The following is a 22,010-nucleotide window of genomic DNA, read 5'->3' as shown; positions in this document are numbered from 1 at the left end:
GATCAGGATCAGGTATTGCGACAAACAGCGTCAAAGCGGAGAGCAATGCAATCGTCCTCGGCAGGTGGGAGAAGGAGGATAAGGTAAGGGAGTGGAGAGAGGAGGGAGTGGGGAGTGGATTGGATGCGGATGTGGATTATGGGGTGTGGTTTGGGGCTGGGCAGTGCACCCGATCTGGCCCTTGATACGGTATCCTGTCCTGCCCTTTCCTGTCCTGTCCTGTCCTGCCCTATATTTTCTTGCAAACCGAACTGTATGTGGGCCGTACTGACTGTATTTACGTGGACTATATGTGTGCAGATACAGATACGCAGACTAATACCTAGAAGGAGCGGATGTTTAAACTATCCTGGAGCCAGGTCAAGTCAGTCACAGTGACACACACACACACCTGTCATAAGGTTTTAGACATGCACTCGACTGGGGGACTCGACACTGGATGGAGTGGATCGACTGGGAGCAGAAACAGAAACGGACTTGAGGATGGACATCAAGGTGTGGATGGAGGGGGAGGGGGGAGGAGGGGGGGACCTTCCCTCTGGAAATGGGAAGAGCTTCGTTCCTACCTCACCTCTCGAGATGCAAAATGGAGGGGCTGGTGGGCTAGACATGCTGATCCCTGGCACCCTGCAGTCCAATGCAAGGGAAGGGAACGGCCGTTTTGAAGACCATCCAGTTCGACCAATCAGCCTCCACCGTTAGCCAACCTCTCAACCTCTCATCCCCACCCCGTGTGCGGTGTATGGTGTGTGTGTTCCGTCCCTTCCACCTTGGGATCATGCATCCCCCCCCCATCGCCGTCTGTCCCCCTCCGTCTTCCTCACCCCATCTCTCTTTACTCTGCAGCCGTGACAGGCCAGTCTCAACATGAACAAGTGCCTTGTCCTGCCCTGTCTCGCCCAGTTTTCCCATGTTTCTTCCTGATATTGATCGCCGTAAATAGCGGCGGGTTCCTGAGACATGTCTTTGGTCGGGTCCGGGTTGGTACGTGTGTACATGTGCTCAGTCCTCCCCCCCTACTTGGTACCCGCCTCGACTGGAGACTGGCATCTAACCATGTATGCACCCACGACATCGCGTTTGTGTTTGTTCGAGAAGCTGAACACACCAGGCACCCTGATGGGATGGGCCCAACGGATGGAGTCCTGGAAACCAAAATATGCAAGCACTCAGACTAATCGATGCAGCTGCAGTTCCTCCCCATTTCCCATGTGCCATCTGCCCCTCCGCCTACACAGTATTTCTCTTGTCCAAGACCCCCACGGGTCCCACTCCCTCCCGACTCCAGCCCAGTCCAAAAAGCCCACCTCGTCTGTCCACCTGACATCCTGCAGGAGATCCACTGGATCGCTGAAAGGGGGCCCGACTGATCACACACACTAGCCCAACTCGTGTCTGCTTGTGAGCCCTATGTGTAACCGTCCTGGGCAGACTGGCAGACTGCGCCCATCGTTGAGCGATGAGCAGAGGTCGTTTGGTTTCCTGCGCTATAATAGTGCTCCCGTCCGACAAGACAACCCGAAACATGACAGTAGGTCGCTAGCTGCCTTTGAAAGCTGCTGGCTGCTAGCTATAACCGTCTACCCGTTGATAGCACATATACTATGGTCTATAATTACCTAGGTATGGTACTCCGATGCCAATATCCGCAATGAATACTGTATGCGCGCTCCCAAGCAGTGCAGTCCGCATACAGAACACAGCAGCATTCCTCGGTTTCAACTCCCCTCTCGATCCCGCCGGCAAATGTCATGGCCTGCAAGGATCAGCCATGGTCCCTTCATGCAACACGTAGCACTGCATGCATACGCAACCTCGCGTTACCACCCTCCCTGCCCCCTTCTCCCAAGCCATCTCACTCGTCCCTCTGCCGCCCCTCACTCCCTCTCTGCGCTGCTGCTCGCTTGCTGACGGCTGGCTGATGGCACCTGACTGGCCGGCCGAACTGATTGCTGGCTGTGCGATGGCTGCTTCGATAATAAGGATCACATTGTCGACAGCTGACTCCTGCACGGATAGCCTGCCGCCAGCCAGCCAGCAAGCAACGCACAGAAGGGAGGCGACGTCATCGGCTAAGAGTAGGAAACTGGCTGGAGGATGACCCTGGGAACATGTTCCCCGCCTGCGGTGCTTACCAGCCTGAATAGACCGCATTTCCGTACCTGCTTATTAGGCGCGCTGCTTTGCTCAGCCTCATGGTCCGCCTGGGCAGCTTATGTGTATACACCCTGGCTGCGTGCGCCGTTGTTGCTCCGTGCATGTGCACACCTTTTGCGCGGCCATCTACTTGACGTCGGCTCTCTGATGTTGTGAGATTGTTCAGGCTCGTAACTTGCGATGGTGTGAACAAAACCAAGGCCACTGGCGTTTACACTGGCAGTCTACAATCATCACAGATCTGATCGCAAGTGTGAGAGAGTTCCGCCTCGCAATATAGATGTGGCGAGACTACTTGGCGAAGGTGAGAACAACGTACAAGCGTTGGAACTGTGGCCAAAGTCAGAGTATCTTGATCTTTCCTGCTGCTTCAAAGTAACACTGGGCAAAATCAAGGGATGACAGACGACTTTGTGCCATTGTCTGTAAGTGTGTTCCCACCTCAGCCTATTAGTAAGTACTCCGTGCTGGGGGACTAGAGTCAGCTCGCATATGTGGTACCGAGCTAAGTAGTTCAAAGATCAGTGAGCTTTCCCGGTCAACTGAATGATATATTGCACCGTATAATTGAGTCTCCCCAACTTTTGAAAGACTCCCCCTCCCAACTTCTTGAACGATGTATTCCCGGTATCAGCTGCGGATAAAGTACACTATATTCAATGTCACGAGCACGTTGGTAAATATGAGTATGCGTTGTGTGTTGCAACAGGTGTATTGGCATTGTTTCAATCGAAGTAGAACGATAGAAGGAAAAGAAGCTATCCATTCAAGCATGTTGGATACTGAAGAACTCGTCTCAACAAGGCAGTCTACAGAAAGGCATTTTTTTGATCGATTCAGGACAGCAAAAGAAACAAGAGCAACATGACCAAAGTGAAATGACCACATCCAGCCCATCTAGGATTTCATCCAGTAGATGGAATCTTCGACAGCCTACCCCTCAACAACATAATGTCCTCGATGACTCAGCTTAGTCGACCCAGCCCTGGAGACGCTGCGAGACATCGCTGACATAGGCGGCGGTGGCTCCCCTGCCGTCACTGAGATCGTTGGGGTTGACGCTGCCAGAGTTGTACTCGCGGAGGGCAGGGTAGATGGACTCGGGGCTCAGCTTGTTGCCCCAGTTCTGGAGGTTTGCCTTGTAGTGCTTGGTGCCCCCGACGACCATGGAGGTGATCTCGTCCTAAATCACTTTTGTCAGCGCTTCCCTTCCTCACAAAGACGGAGGTGATGGGGGGGGGGCTCGTTATACATACCTGGCTGAGACCCGTGCGCCCGGGGAAGCCAGGGCAGCCGGAGCACTGCATGATACCGGCGGTAGGAATTCCGTCGGGGCTCACGGTGGTCCTGACGCCGACGTAGCCGTGGCTCTCTGTTGGTTATTTTAGCTACTGCCCCCGACTACGAAGTGATGATTCCATGGAATTTCTCGAGAATACGGAAGACAAGAAACCAGAGCAGGGATAGGCTTTTACTCACCCTGCATGATAATGCTGAGGATGACACGCTCGTCGACGCCAATCTTAGCCGCCTCCCGAATAGCGACGTTGATCCTGCCAACATCGTCGGCGGTGCTGCCGGTGGACCGCATAGAGGCCTTGTTCTTCTCGAACAGGGCGTCGAAGGTGCCCACCCAGGTGCTCATGGCCGGGAAGTTCTGCCACGGGCCAGAGTACCACTGCGGCGCGGCCTGGACGCTGAAATCGGCGGTTGCGTTCTTGGGGAGGAACTCGGCGGCCCTGTAGGTGAGGTTCGACGGGACGGTGGCGGCGAGGGAGAGGGGGATGGCGGCCACGAGGCCCAGGAGGGTGAGCTTGGAGAACATTTTGATGGTTTTGAGTGGGCTGTAGTGAGAAGATACTGTGCTGTCTGGTTGTTGGCTTGAGAGTGTCTTGAGGATTCAACAAGATCAGTTTAGATGGGCTATGGAATGCTCCTTAAATACTTGTCTTCTCAATAGCCTCTCCGGTGTTTGGCCTCTCTTCCATGGATCTCAGACGTTGCCAACCCCCAGCCTCGTCCCCTCCAGTATCCAACGTGTCCTCGCCGTAGCGTTCACCAGCCGTTAGTCGAGAAGTTGTCAGCTCGAGATCATTGTGCTCACTCAGCCATCGTGATATTGGTGAAACCTTAGTCACACTATTGGCAAAACTCTGCTCGGGGATCAGCATGAGGTGAATAAAGTGCGGAAATGGTTTGCGATGGTTGCACTACAGTACGAGTAGAGTATGATCGTGAGGACCTCGCAATCTTGTGGGAACAGCTCTAGGGAGCGTGTTGTCCATTCGGGGGCGACGTACGGCGTGGATGTGACGCTAGTCGTGTTTCTGGCAAGGCTCTGACCAAAGCTTTGTGCCTCGCAGACATGAATCCTTCTTGTCAAATGAGACCTCATAGCAGATCTTCTTCCGTCTGTGTCTCAAGCGCTGACTGAGAGGTCTGCCGATTAGTATTGACCGCTGGATCACATTTACTTCTTGCAAGGCGGAATAGTTCCTTAACCCGAGGCATCGGGGAGAGGGTGGTGGCGAGTACCAATAGTCTATGCAGTCATGGCTGTCCCATTTCAAGTCGCAGGATTTTCTACGTCATACAAGCGGTACCCGAAAATGTGGGATACATGTTGATTTTTGTAAAAACTCAATTCAGTGCGATGCCTAGTTACAGAATTACGTATACAAGACGACAGACTTTGCTCTGTGATCTAAGTGTTGATACGTGAGAAAATCCCTCAGGCTTACCGCTGAGTCGGGCCAGCAAAGCTCAGTGTATTGAGCAATCCCCATGGCAGGCCGGAGATGTGTCCAGTAACGAAGTTCTCCTGGCGGAGGATGGACGACGTTGACAGGGCAAAGACTGTCCAGAGGTGACAATTTCAAAAGAGGCATATGCACTTTCTAGTGGCGCGCTCACACACCTTGCATGTAGTAGAGCTGACAACCAATATTGTCTCAAAGCGGACGCACACTGAAACGTTCTTCCCCAATCCAGCCATGCGTACGAACCATTTAAGTTAGCGGCTTTTTCACACTTCATCCTTTGGTCACATTTCTGACGTCTCACTTCATCGTTCTCTGGTCCACGGTTCTACTTACTCAGCACATTGCATGATCTCAGTAGTACTGGTGCCTGGCATGATCAGCACATTTGCAAGATCTCTCCTGACAGGAACGCACGTCGGCATTTGAAAATTTTCCGGGGATTGATGCGGCTGATCGTAGGCGTCCTGTGGTGTGCTTTACTGCCGTCGTCCATCTGCAGAACCGGGGCGGGCTGTCAGTCTAGGCCAGACTCGACAATTACATATCCCTCGAGTGGAACCCCGGCCACTGAAGCGCTAATGGATCCAGATCTTGAAGGTGCTAGTGGTGAATACCATTATATAGGTTGAATAATGGGCCGTAGTATGGATTCTGCCATTTCTGAACCTAGAAGTAATTACAATAAAGATGGAGTCGTAATTAGTGACTAGGGGAAAATTGCCCGCCCTCTACAAGTTATAATGGAAACGGGCACTGTATCTGCATAGTAATAAAGCAAAATTCGACTCTCAGATTACATTACTTTGTGTGACATGTAGCCTTAATTGAATCCCTTATCAAAGCGGAGATGCGGTAAAAAGGAGGCCATTGAAAATAAGGTAGCTTCCCCCCTTCGAGTCTGGCACACTCCGCCCAGTTCTAGATGGTGGTCAATTGTCACACCTTGTAGCCCAATCCTGCAGCTCTGGCGATCCCTAATTCAAATACTGGTTGAGATTCCACTATCTCTAATGTCTTGCCACTTCCCATTCCTCCCACCCAGCTGACCCGTCAATTCCATGGCCGGTTGATCCTGATGCTGCACTGTTGTAACATCAAAAAGGTGGTTTCGAAGCCTCAGCCCTCTGGCGCCTGCCGCACCTCATGATATCTCGTGTAATATGCGCTTCATATTGTCTTGACTATTCCAACAATCGTTTCCTGCCGTTTTAGCTTGTCCGTTATAGCTCTGATCTGTTCATATGGAATCACTAGGTCAGCCGTAAGTGCATTTCGAGTAAGCACCTAGGTAGTATATGAGAGTTGACTTATCCAACTGTGCTTGGTTTTCACTGTAGGTAGTCCGCTCCAGAGCCAGCTTCTATATCAGGTATGAGACTGTGCCCATGCACTTGGGGGATCCTCGGCACACCAGGGCCCCAGCCTCGGAGCGACCATGAAACGATATCCATTGACTATTACTAGGAGTGCAGTCGGATTTCCGAACGTGAATTGTCGTCTGCTTCAAGCCCACTGTCAGTCTTCTTACCTAGCGTTTGCGAGCTCGTCTTCTGTTGTCTAATTTAAGGGAGGGACAGGAGCAGTTCCGCTTGCATGCATGAACTCATGTACATACGTGGAGCCGTCTCCATTGACGTACATGTGTTCAGTTCAGAGGGTTCGTGTCATTACTATTCGGCATGCGTGCGGCTCCGTTGACGCACATATTCTGAGAATACTAGCAGGGGATCGACTCAGAACCCTGAAAATAGGTTTTTTTCACTTCCGTGCACTCAAGTGCTCTGGCGCCCTTTGACCCAGCACGTTTGGTTTGCAGAACCGGTAACAGAATGGCAATACGTGGCGTAAGATCTGTGGAGTTTGCTAGTTGGCAGAACTATCTCTGTTTACCTGCCGGGTTTTCTCGCATTCTCTTCGCATTTACAATGTAAAATATGTAGTGAAACCGCTCGGAAGAGTATTGTGCGCCGAGGAGATCGGCGGCAGGCCGGGGTGCCATTGGACTCCCGCGCCCCGGATGAACCACCGGAATCGCCTAGTGCTGACGGGGCGCCGGAGCGGCCCTCAAAACTATGGGAACGCAAAGTGAGGAGTCCCTAGTAGCTTTAAATGAGGTTGCAAAGCCAAGGCAACGGGCCCAGTCTATAGGGTGGCGGACCCAGATATTTGACTATGTCGCAAAAAGAATAAATTGTGTTGCCCGCCCGGACAGCTTGAAGGCTTTCTGCTCTGATATGTGGTTCTTGGCTTTGCGCTCGGGACTACAATACTGATCCGTCATGGAAGCTCTTCGGGCCTTGCTCTACGTTGGCCTACTACTGGCCAGGTGTAGTCAAGCTGCTCCGGACCTTTTCGACTCTGAGAAAGAGCAACTCACTGCGGCAGACATCGAAGCACTACCGAGCGATTCCAGCCACCTGTTCGACTTCTCTCTGTCGAGCACTCAAGCCGGCAACCGATCCTGCAAGGTCTACCCCGGCGATGTCGACTGGCCATCCGAGGAGACGTGGTCCGCCCTCAACCAGGCCGTGGACGGGAACCTCCTGAAACCGCATCCGCGGGCGTCAGTCTGCTATGATGGGCCCTACTACGATGAGGCCGAATGCAGCAAGATCTCGGCTAACTGGACCAATTCATATATCCACCTTGAGGACCCGATCGAGATGTTCTCCCCGGTCTACCAGGGCCTCACCTGCTCGCCGCCCAACATTTACGATAGCAAGGGCTGCACGGCGGGTGGATTCCCGATGTATGTCATCAATGCTACGACTCCGAAGCATGTACAGGCGGGCGTCAACTTTGCGCGCAATACGGGTGTGCGGCTCGTGGTAAAGAATACGGGACATGACTTCTCTGGAAAGTCTGGTGGTGGCGAGTCTTTGAGCATTTGGACACGGCACTTTAAGGAGATTCAGTACATACCCGAGTATCAAGACGAGGCCAGTGGCTACTATGGTGCCGCGTTCAAGTGCGGCACGGGTGTGCAGGCATTCGAGATTTACAAGGCTGCTAGCGAGAAGGGCAAGGTTGTGGTCGGGGGCGAGGGCCACGTAAGTCTTGCTTTCTATGGACTTGGAGGAATATCGAAATTCATTTCTTCAAACTAACCCGGCGCCCTAGACTGTTGGCGTGATGGGCGGCTACACCCAAGGAGGCGGGCACAGCCCGCTGACCTCCATCTACGGCACCGGAGCAGACCAGGTCCTGGCCTTCGAGGTCGTGACGCCGGACGGGAAATTCGTGACAGCCGACTTCACCCAGAACACAGATCTGTTCTGGGCTCTCCGCGGAGGTGGCGGCAGCACGTTCGGCGTCGCCACGTCCGTGACAGTCAAGGCGTTCCCAGATGTACAGACCACGGCAGCGAGGTTTTCATTCAATACCACCACGGTGGGCAACGAGACCTTCTGGGCCGGAGTCCGTGCCTATTTCGACTATTTCCCTACCAACGCTGACCTTGGAACATATGCGTACTTTGTGCTGCTACCGAACAACCCAAAGCAAGGGGTTTGGACATTTCAGATGACCCCTTTCTTTGCGCCAAACAAGACCCTGGCAGAGACCGAAGCAATCTTGCAGCCATGGCTTACCCAGCTGGACACACTAGGGATCAAGGTCGACCCCAACATCACCCACTACGGCTCCTTCTACCCCGCCTGGGTGGAATCCTTCCCCCTCGAGGTGATCCAAAAGGGTCAACGTCGCCAGCGGCTCCCGGCTGTTCCCCCGCGCCAACTTCGAGGACCCAGACCTCCTCAACACGACCTTCGCCAACATCCGCCTCTCGTCGGAGCGGAACCGCGTCATCGTCGGCTTCAACATCAAGGCGACCTCCCCCGGCGGCGGCCCGGACAACGCGGTCAACCCGGCGTGGCGCGAGAACCTCCTCTTCGCCATCCAGTCGGTGCGCTGGAGCGTCAACGCCACCGCCGAGCAGATCTGGGAGGCGCGGAAGGGGTTCACGTTCGGCGACATGCAGCGGTGGCGGGATGTGAGCCCCGGCGCGGGGAGCTACCTCGCCGAGTCGGACCGCCTTGAGCCGGACTTCCAGCAGGCCTTTTATGGGGACAAGTACCCGCGGCTGCTTGAGATCAAGAGGAAGTATGACCCGGGCGATGTGTTCTATGCTGCCACGGCTGTGGGTAGTGAGTTCTGGAATGTGGTGACTGCTGATACCCTGCCGAGTGAGAATGGGCGGCTGTGTCGGGTCAACGTGACCAGTACATGATGTGTAAATAGCCAAGAAATAATCCCAATTTAGATGTCACTGTGATAGCATGAGTGGGTGCGTAGTGATGTTTTGACGGATGGCTTGGTACATCTCTGAATCCCGGTCTCGGACTGTAGCATGATTGTTTGAATAGCACAGGCAGGACCATGTGCTGCCTGTGTTTGATGAGACCGCCTGCCCGTATTCCATTCTGCAATGAAGTGACGCCGGGAATGAGTATTCCTGCCTCGCGCCTCCGGTTCTATATTGGCAATCTCTGTCAATGCGGCATCGGCACTGGGCTGCAGAACTCTCGAGACACTCATTGTTCATGCTTGCCTCACGATGGATCAGCTCTCAGTTCCGCCTCAGCCGGCTGACCGATGTCAGTGACATCGTCTTACCACCAGCCACCGGCTCGAGCCTTGAAGGTATACGCTGCACCTGCTCTTTCATTCCATCAGTCATACCCAAAAGGCCCAGCCTTCGCCCAGATAGCCTCCTCCGCCTTCCGCTCTTGCTTATACTTCTCAATACCCGCCTCCTCCTCAATGGCATCAAACCACCTCTTGAGGTACGGTCTCTCTCCAGGGTAGAACATCCGCGTGTACTCCCAATACTCGGGATACCACCCCGCAAACTCCCAGTCGATGATCCCCGTGATCTTCCCGCCTTTGACCCGGACGTTCCGCGGCGCGATATCCGCATGACTGAACTTGACAGCGTACGCACCATCGGCCTTGCCGTGCACCGCGACGACGTCCGGCTCGTGGTCCCAGTACCCGAGCGGCTCCCCGAACCGCACGTGCTTGTGGAACTCGGAGACCGTGGCGAAGGGGCCCCAGTGGCTCGAGCCGAGGCGGTTGTCGAAGCCGCGGGTGCCAGCCACCCCGCCGACGGGAGGGGGTTTCTTGCCACCGCTGCTGCCGCCGCCGCCGCCACTGTCGAGGCGGCGCATCTGCTGCAGGTACCCGGCGAGCTCCTTGACTACGGACTTGACCTCGGCGTCGGTCATCTTGTGCAGCACGTCCTCCAGGTCGTCGCCTGGCACCTGTGACATGACGATGTGGGAGGTTCCGTCTTCCTGGGTGTCGTGGACTTCAAGGACTGATTGGAATCATGTCAGTGGATGCAAGAGCCCGGTAGGGGAGGACGGCGGCATCAGGGAGAAAAAGGTGGGGGGAGGGGGATTGACGGCAGTAGGCGTGGGAAATGTGTATGTCCCGTTCTCATTTATCTACATGACTCACTCTCAGGTATAGGTATGGTCGTGTTGGCTCGAACAAACCTCATGGCGGCGATCTCGTTGGCGGGGACGTCAAGCTTGGCGATCTTGTGGAAGGGCAGCACGATGACGTTGCCTGTCCCAAGCCGCCTTGACCTGCTAAAGAGCGTGCTGGCCTTGATGCGCAGCTGCAGCCATTTTGGAAGCGGCTTCGGCTTGGTCTCCGGCAGTATTGGTATTGAGAGCGGCTTCGGCTCTGCGGTTTGGGAGGGTTGTGGCGACGGTTTAGATTCGGAGTCCGGAGCTCCATTTGCTGCAGCTGGCGGTGCAGGCGAGTCAATTGATGGAGGCATGGTGGAATGAGTCTGTGGTACTGGTTGTAGATGTGTGCAGGGAATTGGGCGGGTGCTAGAGCCTGATCTACACGACAAGCGTCGACTTTTGGCGTTGTTTGTCGTGTGTACCTGGGCCATGCTGGGTGTGTATTATTAGCCGACGTGCATGGTTTGAGGCAGACGCGTACCGCATCAGCCACATTGCAGACCTGCTCAGGTGGTCAGCCCTACTGCAAGTGCAACACGGCGGGATTGCGGAAGGATTTTGTGGGAACTGGGTGAGCCTGCGGCTGAATCACCACTGTAAACTTTAAAATATCTTGGCTTGAGACCGGCAACTTCCTCGGTGCCACCGAGTGGTTTTGTCGGTGGTCGTGTTCCTTTCAACATTCTAAAGTTCATGACGGAGCCGGGAACCACTCACATGCCGGTATCCAGACACACCTGGGTAGCCAAGTAAACATCCCCGCATAGGTAGCTAGTAGACTACCCCGTTAGCATGCACTTACATGTTCCCGGCGTCAATTAATGCTTGCACACTGCATATGCACTGCAATCCTTGACTTCCTTCGATATATCTTTGACTGCGCTGCAGCCCCCACGAGCCACTATGATCGACATGTCCGTGTATCAATCCAACTGAGCCAATCTTGTCAGCGCTTGAAGTCAACCGCCGGCAGGTCCACGACGTGGCCGGATAGTACTAGTATGGTTGACTAGTACGTATGATCCTTCGGCTGTAATTCTCCGATTGATCTTCTATTCCTGGGTTCACTCTGGTACGACATCCCAGTTGCCGTACATTCGGCTTCAGCTGGCCATGGCTACGCAGCGAATGGCCCGGCCAAGTACCAATGATGATGGCACCATCTTGGTTGTCACCGGTAGATTGGTCCCTTCCATGCCCCATCTTTCAGTTTTGAAAGGAAACCCCCGGGTTGCATTCATAATCTCGCTCAGCGTGTCGAAGCGGCCCCGATCCAGTAGCCCTTCCTGTTCTACTTGCGCTCTCATGTATCCCTCCATATCTTCAACCGTCACTATACAGGGGGCCTTGGTGAAACTGGACCAGCAGCCACCACGAGCCGGTCGGCCTCCCCAGGCGCTGTTCCATCCCGTATGACAGTCTCGAGTGAAGATGAGGCCGCGCCAGTCGCAAATAGGATCCTACTGAGATGAGGTTGGCCATACTAAGTGGCTGAAGCGGAAGAATGGATTGCAGTCTCGACTCCACTGACCACGACGGATTGTGTTTGTGGGCTCCGGAAGAAACCTGTCCTTGACCGCCGCCGTGAGAAATCCCGCCGGCGGCCCAGGACCTGTCCTGATGCATGAGCAAGAATATGCTCCCGGCCAAGCTGCCCTTCAGTCTGTCAGACTGGCTTCGAAACGGCTCTGAAGGAACATCTCGACCTATGTTGCGCCTCGAGACAAGTCTCAGTCCTGGTCGGCCGTCTTACACAGAGCATTCTTGGATCATTTGTCGCCATCGAGATGGTGTATCGAGATATGCTTGGGATTGCTCTGTGGGAGACGACGATGGGTCGTACGAGTATAAAGATGAAGATTCTCCATCGGGTATACTCCATCATCAAACAGTCAGCATCTTCATCATCTCACAGAGCTCAGGGACACCGTCAGGAACGGATCTCCAGTCAGTCTTTCATTTCTCTTTTTCTTTTATTTCTCTAGACCAATTTCCCTTTCCTTCAAAATGCCTGGCAGCAACAGCAACAAAGCACGCATCTACTTCTGCGTCTACTTCCAGCAGGGCCCGACCGGCACCAACGGCAACCCCCGCGTGTTCCACTGCGGCCTCTGGGTGGAGGACAAGAACAGCCGCGGCGGCGGGCACTACTTCCACGTGCAGTACCACCCGCCCTACAGCAACCGCCCCAACGAGCCCTCGGGCTGGCTCTACGACTCGTCCGTGGCGCGGTCGAGGGTGGCCAACTGGAAGCAGTCGAGCCAGCTAATCGGGCGCATCCTGCTCGGCAAGCTGGCCGCGGGCGTCACGGCGCAGCACGTCCACCAGGTCTGCTCGACCGTCACCCTCCCGCGCGGCAACGAGGACTGCTGGGACTGGACGGGGCGCGCCATCGGCGCCATCCAGGACCAGCGCTGGCTCGCGGCCCACCGCTGGAGCGGCAGGGACGGGCTGCGCGCCAGTGCGTACTCGCGGGCCTGCGCTTGGTGGGAGAAGGACAGGCAGAGGCTGCCTAGCAAGGTGCACTACTGGGATATCTATGGAACGGAGAGCGCCCACTGTGTGGTTATGTGAGAGGCTCTTGGTTATAGAAGCATATTGCTGAGGTGGAGTGCTGGCTTTACTCCAACCGGGCCTGTCTCTACCGATTCAAAGGAGGGCTGGAACCTAGAAATACAAAAAATGTTTCCTTAAATATGATCACGAATCACAGTGATACGTGAATCGCGCTGTTGATTGTGATACTCACTAATGAAAGACAACCCCCGATATGATACCCCCCCCCATGGAAAACTTCTTATGAGGAGACAAGGAAAACAGAACGCAATTCTATCATTCACGCAATACCGACGCTTCGTCTGACTCAGCTCATTCGTGGAGGATACGTTAAATTCAAGGCATTGTGATACAGCGAGGATCACCCAATCTTTTAACGTGTGTAGTTGGGCAGAGATATAGGCTACAACAGTTCAATAATCCTCAGGGTATACATAGTAAGGTCCTCTGTTGACAGCGAACGGTATGCGAGGTGGTGATTTCCTCTGTAACAAAGTTAATCGGTGATTCGATTATGAGCCGGATGGAATTGAGTTGGCTATGTCTTTGCACTCTCTGAAGTGGTTATCTTTTCTCTCCACAATGAGCTTTGCCAACAGAACTGATTAAAACAGAATTCAATCATACTGAGGGCAGCCATGACTGAGTATCTGGAAGCGGTGAGATCAAATTACCTGGGTAGACAAGCATTTATTGCAAGCACAGCATTTTTACAGGGCGGGTAGGAAGCTGTGCATTTTTGGCTGAGTCAACATTCAATAGACCTCGGCAGTACGCAAGGGCCGTAGATGACTGTGCAGCTACCAGGAGTAAGAGAGACTCTAGACAGTCATAGAGCACCATGTTGACCAGGGGACAATCCTCCTTTGAAGACGTGAGTCAGGATCGCCAAGAGTTGCGACGGGAGAGACTCAAAGGTTGACGTTGGACTTGCACCGGCCCGCTGACTAAGATGGACGGACCCAGGGTGCTGCCTGGCGCTGGACCCGCTAAACTAGCCCTACGGTGATGGAGTTTTCAGGGGTCCCGATGACTTCATTGCCTTGATAGTTGACGTTTCTTCCTCCCGAGCTCATTCCCGAACGTCCTCATGCACATATAGCTACCCTGTTACCTCAAAGACCTCCATTGCAACCTTTTTGTTTCTTTTTTCGTATTCCATGTAATTAAAAAATCCTGAAAATTACAACTCAGCTCCGACCTGTCGAAGCCAATCAGGCTTCGTCAGGCTCTGCTGTCTTCTCGCCGTCCACCTATACGATGCTCGACGCCCTGCCAGATGACGTCCTGCTTCTCATCATCGTCCACCTTGAGACTGCAAAGGACATCCGAGCCCTTCTGCTAGCCAACAGGCGTCTCGGATCCCTCGTTCGCGCAGACCATGATGGCGGGTGGCGAGCCTTCGTCCGCTCCCGTTTCCCATCCACACCCATCCCTTTTGTGCCCTCATCGAGCTCTTCCACCTACCCGAAATGGGGTGAGATAGCCAGCTCGCTGACGTGGCAGTCCCGTGCCTGGGATCGCCGATCGGTATCCTTCCAGGCTATGCTACCAGAGGCCAATCTTAACCAGCGACGAGGCCAGCGGCGCCGTCAGGGGACACCGTATCACCCTGTCCTGGACGCCCACTTTGACTTTGCGTCAAAAGAGGAGCTAGTCGTGTGGGGTGCTGGCGAGAACTTTGTTGCTAGGAGGCGAAGATTAGGGCGAGAGAGTACCTATCCGGAGAAGGTCGTTTGGCATCGACTGGATGGGAAGGACCTGGGTTACTCGGCTGGCCCTGATGACATCAAGGCCGTCTCAGTTGTGGATGGTCTCGGCAACAGCTTGGGGGCGCTTGTGGGCCGAGACAATGGCCATATGTCCCTGCTGGATCTGAGTGAGGAGGGCTTTGGCGAGAAATTGGCAGATTTCAGCCCCGAGTATGCCACCGTTGACGAGACTGGAGACGTCGATCCAACAACAAGGTTTAACCAGGGCACCATCAACTCGATCGATGTGCTTGCTCGGAAGAGACTCGTCGCTGCGGCTACCAAGGCAGGGGTACAATTATATCATCTACCCGACGAATCTGGTGTCAATGTTCAGCCCTCTGCCTATCTGGATCTCATGACCCATCATTTCGATTACCCAAACACGACCCTGGGATACTCGCGATGGATGGGCGAGGACAAGATGGCCTTCGCTCTGAGAGGTTGTCCGTATCAGCTCAGACACGCTACAATCACGCCAACCGGAATCGAGACCTTGTCGCCGTACAAGAACGCTGCGTTGGAGGACCAATTCGATATCAGCTATGATAAGGGCAGACTGTGCACCCACTCCTTGACACCGATCGACGCATCGTCCGTCACCGGCGGAAACTCAAGCCTGCTCTTGACCGCCTGGCGCGACGGATCGGTGAGACTGCAGGATATCCGCACGCAATCGCCTTTCGATCTCGTCTATTGCGACAACATCGACCCCTGGTCCGAATTCGAATCCCTCCTTCCCTTCGGAACCAGCCACTTTGTCGCCGGCGGCGCTCACGGTGCATCGATCAAGGTCTTCGACCTCCGCTGGTCTCGGGACTACTACCACACCGCGGCGATGCCCTGCAGCCCCGATCAGCCTTTCCCGAAGCCCATCCAGCCGTTCCTCGAACCGCCCAGCCCCAGGACTACACCCCGCAAATACTGCAATGCTCTCCTCCCAGGCAGCCGGTGTAGCTGGCACGAGCAGTCGCGAGACCTGTATTACCGCCCCAACGGCACATTCTTCTTCTCCAAATCTCTCCCCCGCAAGGACGCCTACGCGGGCGTATGGAGCATGGCCCGGTCGTCCTCCCTGGCGCCGAACTTCTACATCGGCATCTCGGGCGGCGTCGTGGAAGCCAGCCTCTCGTCGACGCCATCAGACGCCGGCCGCCGCGACGCAGAAGTCGACCCTGTCTTCGGCTGGGCGGCGGGGCAGGAGGACACCGGCGCCGGCTACTCGACCGTGCCGCTGGAGGCGAGCCTGATGGAGACGGGTGACGGCCTGTTGTACACGGAGAACGACCGGACCGTGAGGATGCCGCCGATGAGGGGCAAGGGGTGGAACAAGCTCAGGAGGGACGAGTATGAGGACATACCTCGGGAGCTGAGGGCGAGGCACCGGCTGGATGAGCGATATCAGATCATGAGTGATTTTGTTGAAGACGTTGAGTTGCGGCGGGCAAAGGAGAGGTGGTGATAGACGGTGGCTTCTCCATAGAGTAGACGGGGTAAAATATTCGAGCTGCCGCGCAGGCTAGACATGGTGCACGAAAGTCGACGTCCTGCTCACTGATGGGAATGCAAGGCGAGCGCGGCTCCCGCATTATAGTTAGATCATGTGGTCCCGCTATACTCGTCAACCTTCGGGGTGCGCAGTCGGCTCGATCCTTTGGCAGTGCTTGGGAATCCAAGGATGTTGGAGGACCTGGTCAAGGGGTAGTCTTCCACCGGGGTCGACGACGAGCAGCTTGTCACATCTTAGCGGTTTTCCAACCAGGGAGTCTCAAGCTCACCAACCTTCTGAATAAGTTCCCTAGCGTCTGCACTTACTAACGATAGAATACTCACATCCCCCCTCGCGATCCTCCTGGTCGTCATAACAAACGTATCCTCAAACGGCGCCTCGCCCTCGAGGAACTCATACGTCAGTACGCCCAAAGACCAGAGATCCACCCTCTCGTCGTAGGAACCATCAGAGCCGGACCCTCCCGCCGCCACCATCTCGGGTGGCAGATAGTCGAGCGTCCCACAGTACGTCGTGCGGCGCTTCCCCGGCGCGTGCACGCTCCAGCCAAAGTCCGAGATCTTAGTCTTCCCGTGCACACCGACGAGGACATTCTCAGGCTTGATGTCGTGAAATTGTCCGTACAGCTTTAGGGTGTTAGGGTGGCAGAGGTTGCTCTGGATCTCGGCCTCGCGCCGCACCTGTTTCTCGACCCGGGCTTTTAGCAGCCCGCTCTTGTGCAGGACCTTGAGGGCGTAGATGAACTTGTGGTCGCGCTCGCGGGCCAGGTAAATCGGCCGAACCAGCCCTTTTCCCAAGGATTTTCCTATGCCGGCATCAATCCAGCAGTGTCTGCGTCACTTCCGGCACTATCCCATTCGCTGTTTTCCTCCGTGGAACCTCGACGCTGAAGTTTCGAGCCGGGTTAAAGACGATGAATCAATCAACAAGACACTCGAGCACCGCGAACACGGTCTAATAGAGCACAGAGGGAGTGGCTTCAGCTCCTATCATGATATCTTTCTTGAGATGCACGACCTTTCTGGTCTCCGGATTGTATTGACGCGTCGGGATGATCGCGATACCGTCCAGGAACTTATCGAAGAGCTCTTCAAAAAGCAGAAGCCAATCGCTCACTTCGATCCGAATCGTGAGGTTGGCCAGTTCTGGAAAAAGCCTTGGTTCGGTGCCTACGAGACTCACAACCACCGGGTGCAAATTGCCAATGACAACACAGAAGCTGAGGGAGACTGCCATCAGTATTCCGGCGTCATGTTCGAAATCCAGCTCACAACATTCTCTGACAACTTGTACAACAAATTTGGCACACGATCTGCTGGATAAGGCTGACCCAGCTCTCGTTACTGGGCAAGAGGAGATGATCATTGATGTTTCACACTGACTAGCTCGTTGCTTTGAACTATGCATGAGGATACTGCGGCCTAAACTGCACGGACATGCCGACAAGAGGACGGTTGGTACGGCAGGGGATATTGATGAACACACGGAAGAAGTTAAACTCGCTCAGTCAGTAGTTGCTAGCTTCGAGAAAGATTTGCACGATCAAACGAAGCCAGACCGTGCTGCCCAACTGCTGAGGTTTGTCATCCTTTCGACTGATTCTCGTTTGATATCAACCTAGATACTAACTACATGCCAGGAAGCTACTGAGCAAGACAGAGGACGCTGAAGATCAGGAGTGCCTCAAAGACCTGGTAGTTTCTGATCCCCGTGACGACAAGATGCGGATTGAGGAAACGAAGGGTGGCCTTTGGTCGCGTTCGTACGTTTGGATACTTGAAGATCACGACTTCCATCGATGGCGAGAGAACGGCCAAAACAAGCCGTTTTGGATCACTGGTGCTCCCGGAAAAGGAAAGACGACGATGCTTTGTGGCATTATCAATGAACTGAGCAAGCAGTTAGGAACAAACGTGTCCTATTTCCTCTGCCAAGGCACCGACAAGCGTATCAATACTGGTACGGGTGTGTTGCGTGGTCTGCTTTTTCTTCTTTGCAATCAACAGCATTCACTCATATCGCACATCCGGAGCAAGTACGACGATGCAGGTGGAAAGCTATTTGAGGATCCGAACGCCTGGTTCGCATTATCTGGAATACTCGATAACATGCTCGGAGATCCGGGCCTAAGACACACTTGCCTAATCGTTGATGCACTCGACGAATGTCTCCCAGACTCCCGGCAGCTGCTTGTGAGACTTATTGTCCGGATGGCTAATGCCTATCCAACCGTCAAGTGGATTGTGTCTAGTCGTGAACTGGATGAGTTCAAAAGGCATCTTCCGGAAGCAACACACCTGTCACTTGAATCAAGGGGAGAGTCGATTTTCGAAGCTGTCAATGCATATATCGATTTCAAGGTGACCAAGCTAGGACTCGGAGAGCGAAGTCTCGGTCTCTCGAAAGTCAAAACAATCGCAGATGAACTGAAAGAAAAATCAGAGGGCACATTCCTATGGATAGCTCTTGTCTGCAAAGTGCTTGAGTCCGCCCATGAGTACGAATTCATGGAAATCTTGCAAGAGATGCCCACGGGTCTGAACGAACTGTACGGGAAACTGATACAGGACATCAAAGCTTTGCCGCGTAAAAGACCAACGCACTGCCAATCCGTTCTGCGGGCTGTCGCCGTAGCTTTTCGGCCTTTGACGCTGGAAGAATTGGAGGAACTGGCCGACCTCCCAAAAGATGTTCCTGCGAACGACATAGCAAGAATTTGCAGGTCATTTCTCAATATACGCGAAGACACTGTCTCCTTCATTCACCAATCTGCCAAAGATTATTTGTCGAATGAATGGGACATGGTCTTCCAGCTTTCCATGAGACACGAACACAATTCCATGTTCCCGAAGTCACTCGAAGCTATGGAACGGGTTCTTAAACAAGACATATCCAATTTGGGACATCCTGGGATTTCCATCGAAGATATTTAGCGAACAAGCCCAGATCCGCTCGGACCAATCCGATACTCATGTGTACATTGGATCACACATTTCCGCGAAGCTCAACCCCATTTTCACCAGAACAAAGCTGAGGGTTTTTTGAAGGTCCATTTTCTTCACTGGTTTGAGGCTCTGAGTCTTATCAGAACCGCTTCAGCATGTGTGCGTGCGTTGCGAGATCTCGTCAGTCTAGACGGTAAGGTCAGTCATAGCAGCTTTTAGTGAAGGTCCGGTGCTCAACGCTGACCGATTCAGGGATCTCGGTCCGATACTCTTCTTCACTTATCGAGCGACATGCATCGTTTTGCTCAGTCTCATGGTGCGATAATTGGAAAGGCGCCCTTGCAAGCGTACTCATCAGCGCTCATGTTCAGCCCAGCATGCAGTCTAACCCGACAGCTTTTTACATCGAAAGAACCAGACTGGATTTTCCAGAAGCCGAGTGTCTACAAGCACTGGAACAGCTGCTTGGCAACCCTCATTGGCCACCTCGGCGTGACCAATTCGGTAGCTTTCTCTCCCACCGGCCACCATATAGTCTCTGGGGATTCTCAGGGCACTATAAAGATTTGGGATGTCGAAAGCGGCAACGACACCTTGACACAGGTCAAATCTGGTCGGTTGCTTTCGATGAGGAAGGCAAATTCATAACATCCAAGTCGAACGATCAAACCGTTAGACTCTGGGATATTAAAGCGGGTGCTTGTATTTCTACACGCAATGGCTCCAGAAAACCCAGCTACAAAGATGTTTACTCGCCGAACAAACGTCTCCACGCTAACAGGACTTTATGGGGTGGTATAAAGTTGTGGATAGTGTCAGTAATGAGGTCCTACTGACAATCAGCGACCCTGCCGTAGGCACGGCGGCAGTTGTATTTTCACGTGATGGTCGTCTTATTGCGTTCGGATCAAAAGACAACACTATTACGGTCTGGAATGCTGAGAGTGGTGTTGAAACTTCGACGCTCAAGGGCCACTATGGGCAACTTCTGTCAATCTGTTTCTCATCGGATGGCCACCGTATCGCTTCCGGGTCGGAGGACAAAACTATAAAAAACATGGGATATTGAAAGCAGCGCTGAAGCCCCAATCCCATAGGACCATTACAGCCACGGCGAGCACGTCAACTCAGTCGCGTTAACGCTCGACGGTCGCCGCATCGCGTCCGGGTCGGACGACGACACTGTCAAGATCTGGGACGCTGAAACAGGAGGACACATTCGGACACTCGAATTGGGTGAGGATATCTTGGTGGTCACATTCTCGCCCGATGGTTGCCATCTTTCTGTCGCCGTGATTACGCGCTCTTTTGTCATCTATGACGCGGAAAGCGGTGGTACGGTCTCAACTTGTGGCCTACCTGACAATGACGATCTAAACACCCATATTGTTGACAAACGATTTGCTCTCTCTCTTGGAGCCCGGTATATTGCAACCAGGAGGGAACAAGCTGTCAATATCCAGAGTTCCGCGGATAGCAAAGCTGTTTGCATGCTCAGGGGCCACGAGGGTTATGTTACGTCCCTCGCCTTCTCGCCCAAAGACTGCCACATTGTCGCCTCGTCTTCTTACGAGACAATTAAGCTCTGGGATGTTATGATTGGCGCCGAGATCTCGACTGTCAACGTAGGAACTGAAATCCGCCTATTGAGGTTCGATTCTACCAGTACATGTCTTCACACAAACTCTTCGTCTTCATTTCGAGATTCCACATGGTTAATAAACTCGACTCCATCGAATACTGAACTTTCTCTCCCACAACTTATACAATACGACTATGGTGTTGATATGAGTCGCTCATGGATCACATGGCGCGGTCAGAACGTACTTTGGCTCCCACCTGAGTTCTCGGCAAATTGTAACGAGCCGAGGTATTTCAGTTTTGACGTTTTGCCGCACACGACAACAATAGGGTGCTCATCAGGTCATGTCTGGTAGATCAAATTCTCTTCTCAGCATTATCCCTTACCAGAGCGATGTTGGAATGATACCATGTTACGCTTACGTCAAGCACCAGGCTTGCAATCGGTGGCTCAGGCACGCGTCCTTGCGTAGCGTGCTGCGTCGCTGGGAGGACTTCAGCGAAGCTGATATGTAATGAAGTCAGCAGTTTGGATGATAGAAAGGCAGGAGCTGGCCTCTTTGGGGGGGGGGGGGATAGACTGTCTCTTGTCTTGTTTCATCTTAATTGTTCGCATGCACAATCGCTGGTTTGTTTTCTTGGTTTCACCGGCAGGAAACTATTCCCCTCCCGTACCATGCGAAACAGTATGTTCTTCCCATAGTCCTTTTCAATCAGAAAGGTGATGCTCGCACTTTGTCGTCTCCGCTACGTTGGCAGCTCCGGCCAGAGGCGGTAGACCTCGGTACTCACCGATAGGCCATAGCATCACATCGTTCCGTACAGCCGCCATCAAAAGACCGTCAGCTCTGGGATGCAGATTTCATCCATTGTATGTAAGAAGGTGACTCAGCCAAACGCCTTTCGCAGGGGAGCACCAAGCTCGGCTAACAGTATGTTGTTTCTAAGCCGTGAGAGAGACGCTCATTCTCACAGCAGGTACGCCACGCCACTGATGGCGTAGGCGATCGAATGATGTGCCACGACCCGCAGTGGGCTACTTTTAATAGCGCATCTATCAGCGAGAAGACTATACTCTATGTTACTACCTTATATCATGCAAGCCATTTAAGAGGAGCGCGAGTGATGCAGGAGCTCGAGACCACCTCGTCAGGAGATGGATAACCTGTGCATTAGGCCGAACAGAACCTGGGCCCCAGTAGGCAAATGGAATGCTATGATTCTTTCACTCTCCCTCATGATACAAAGGTCTGCCCACCCCCTTGCCTCTA

At 53.7% G+C, this 22,010-nt stretch overlaps 7 protein-coding genes across 7 annotated transcripts; 4 read left to right on the top strand and 3 right to left on the bottom strand.

Annotated features, from left to right (window-relative positions):
* Positions 1-3,127: 3,127 nt before the first annotated feature.
* On the bottom strand, positions 3,128-3,982 carry INS49_009399 (uncharacterized protein; the record flags this gene model as incomplete). The annotated part of the gene is made up of 3 exons (XM_043170130.1): positions 3,128-3,340; positions 3,414-3,529; positions 3,637-3,982. The coding sequence occupies 3 exons, from the start codon at positions 3,980-3,982 to the stop codon at positions 3,128-3,130; spliced, it is 675 nt and encodes a 224-aa protein (XP_043024695.1).
* Positions 3,983-7,198: 3,216 nt separating this feature from the next.
* INS49_009398 (uncharacterized protein) lies at positions 7,199-9,147 on the top strand (the record flags this gene model as incomplete). The annotated part of the gene is made up of 3 exons (XM_043170129.1): positions 7,199-7,969; positions 8,040-8,600; positions 8,662-9,147. 3 exons carry the CDS (start codon positions 7,199-7,201, stop codon positions 9,145-9,147), a joined length of 1,818 nt encoding a protein of 605 aa, XP_043024694.1.
* Positions 9,148-9,589: 442 nt separating this feature from the next.
* Positions 9,590-10,707, bottom strand: INS49_009397 (uncharacterized protein; the record flags this gene model as incomplete). The annotated part of the gene is made up of 2 exons (XM_043170128.1): positions 9,590-10,236; positions 10,380-10,707. 2 exons carry the CDS (start codon positions 10,705-10,707, stop codon positions 9,590-9,592), a joined length of 975 nt encoding a protein of 324 aa, XP_043024693.1.
* Positions 10,708-12,403: 1,696 nt separating this feature from the next.
* Positions 12,404-12,970, top strand: INS49_009396 (uncharacterized protein; the record flags this gene model as incomplete). The annotated part of the gene is made up of 1 exon (XM_043170127.1): positions 12,404-12,970. The coding sequence occupies one exon, from the start codon at positions 12,404-12,406 to the stop codon at positions 12,968-12,970; it is 567 nt and encodes a 188-aa protein (XP_043024692.1).
* A 1,242-nt stretch (positions 12,971-14,212) lies between these two features.
* On the top strand, positions 14,213-16,165 carry INS49_009395 (uncharacterized protein; the record flags this gene model as incomplete). The annotated part of the gene is made up of 1 exon (XM_043170126.1): positions 14,213-16,165. One exon carries the CDS (start codon positions 14,213-14,215, stop codon positions 16,163-16,165), a length of 1,953 nt encoding a protein of 650 aa, XP_043024691.1.
* Positions 16,166-16,324: 159 nt separating this feature from the next.
* Positions 16,325-17,449, bottom strand: INS49_009394 (uncharacterized protein; the record flags this gene model as incomplete). Its single annotated transcript, XM_043170125.1, has 3 exons — positions 16,325-16,435; positions 16,537-17,018; positions 17,278-17,449. 3 exons carry the CDS (start codon positions 17,447-17,449, stop codon positions 16,325-16,327), a joined length of 765 nt encoding a protein of 254 aa, XP_043024690.1.
* A 169-nt stretch (positions 17,450-17,618) lies between these two features.
* On the top strand, positions 17,619-21,693 carry INS49_009393 (uncharacterized protein; the record flags this gene model as incomplete). The annotated part of the gene is made up of 4 exons (XM_043170124.1): positions 17,619-17,791; positions 17,853-18,903; positions 20,256-20,783; positions 21,688-21,693. The coding sequence occupies 4 exons, from the start codon at positions 17,619-17,621 to the stop codon at positions 21,691-21,693; spliced, it is 1,758 nt and encodes a 585-aa protein (XP_043024689.1).
* Positions 21,694-22,010: the final 317 nt, after the last annotated feature.

This window comes from Diaporthe citri (genome assembly GCF_014595645.1).
Source record: "Diaporthe citri strain NFHF-8-4 chromosome Unknown scaffold_4, whole genome shotgun sequence".
NCBI lineage: Eukaryota > Fungi > Ascomycota > Sordariomycetes > Diaporthales > Diaporthaceae > Diaporthe > Diaporthe citri.
This window is presented reverse-complemented; position numbering and strand designations above follow the sequence as displayed.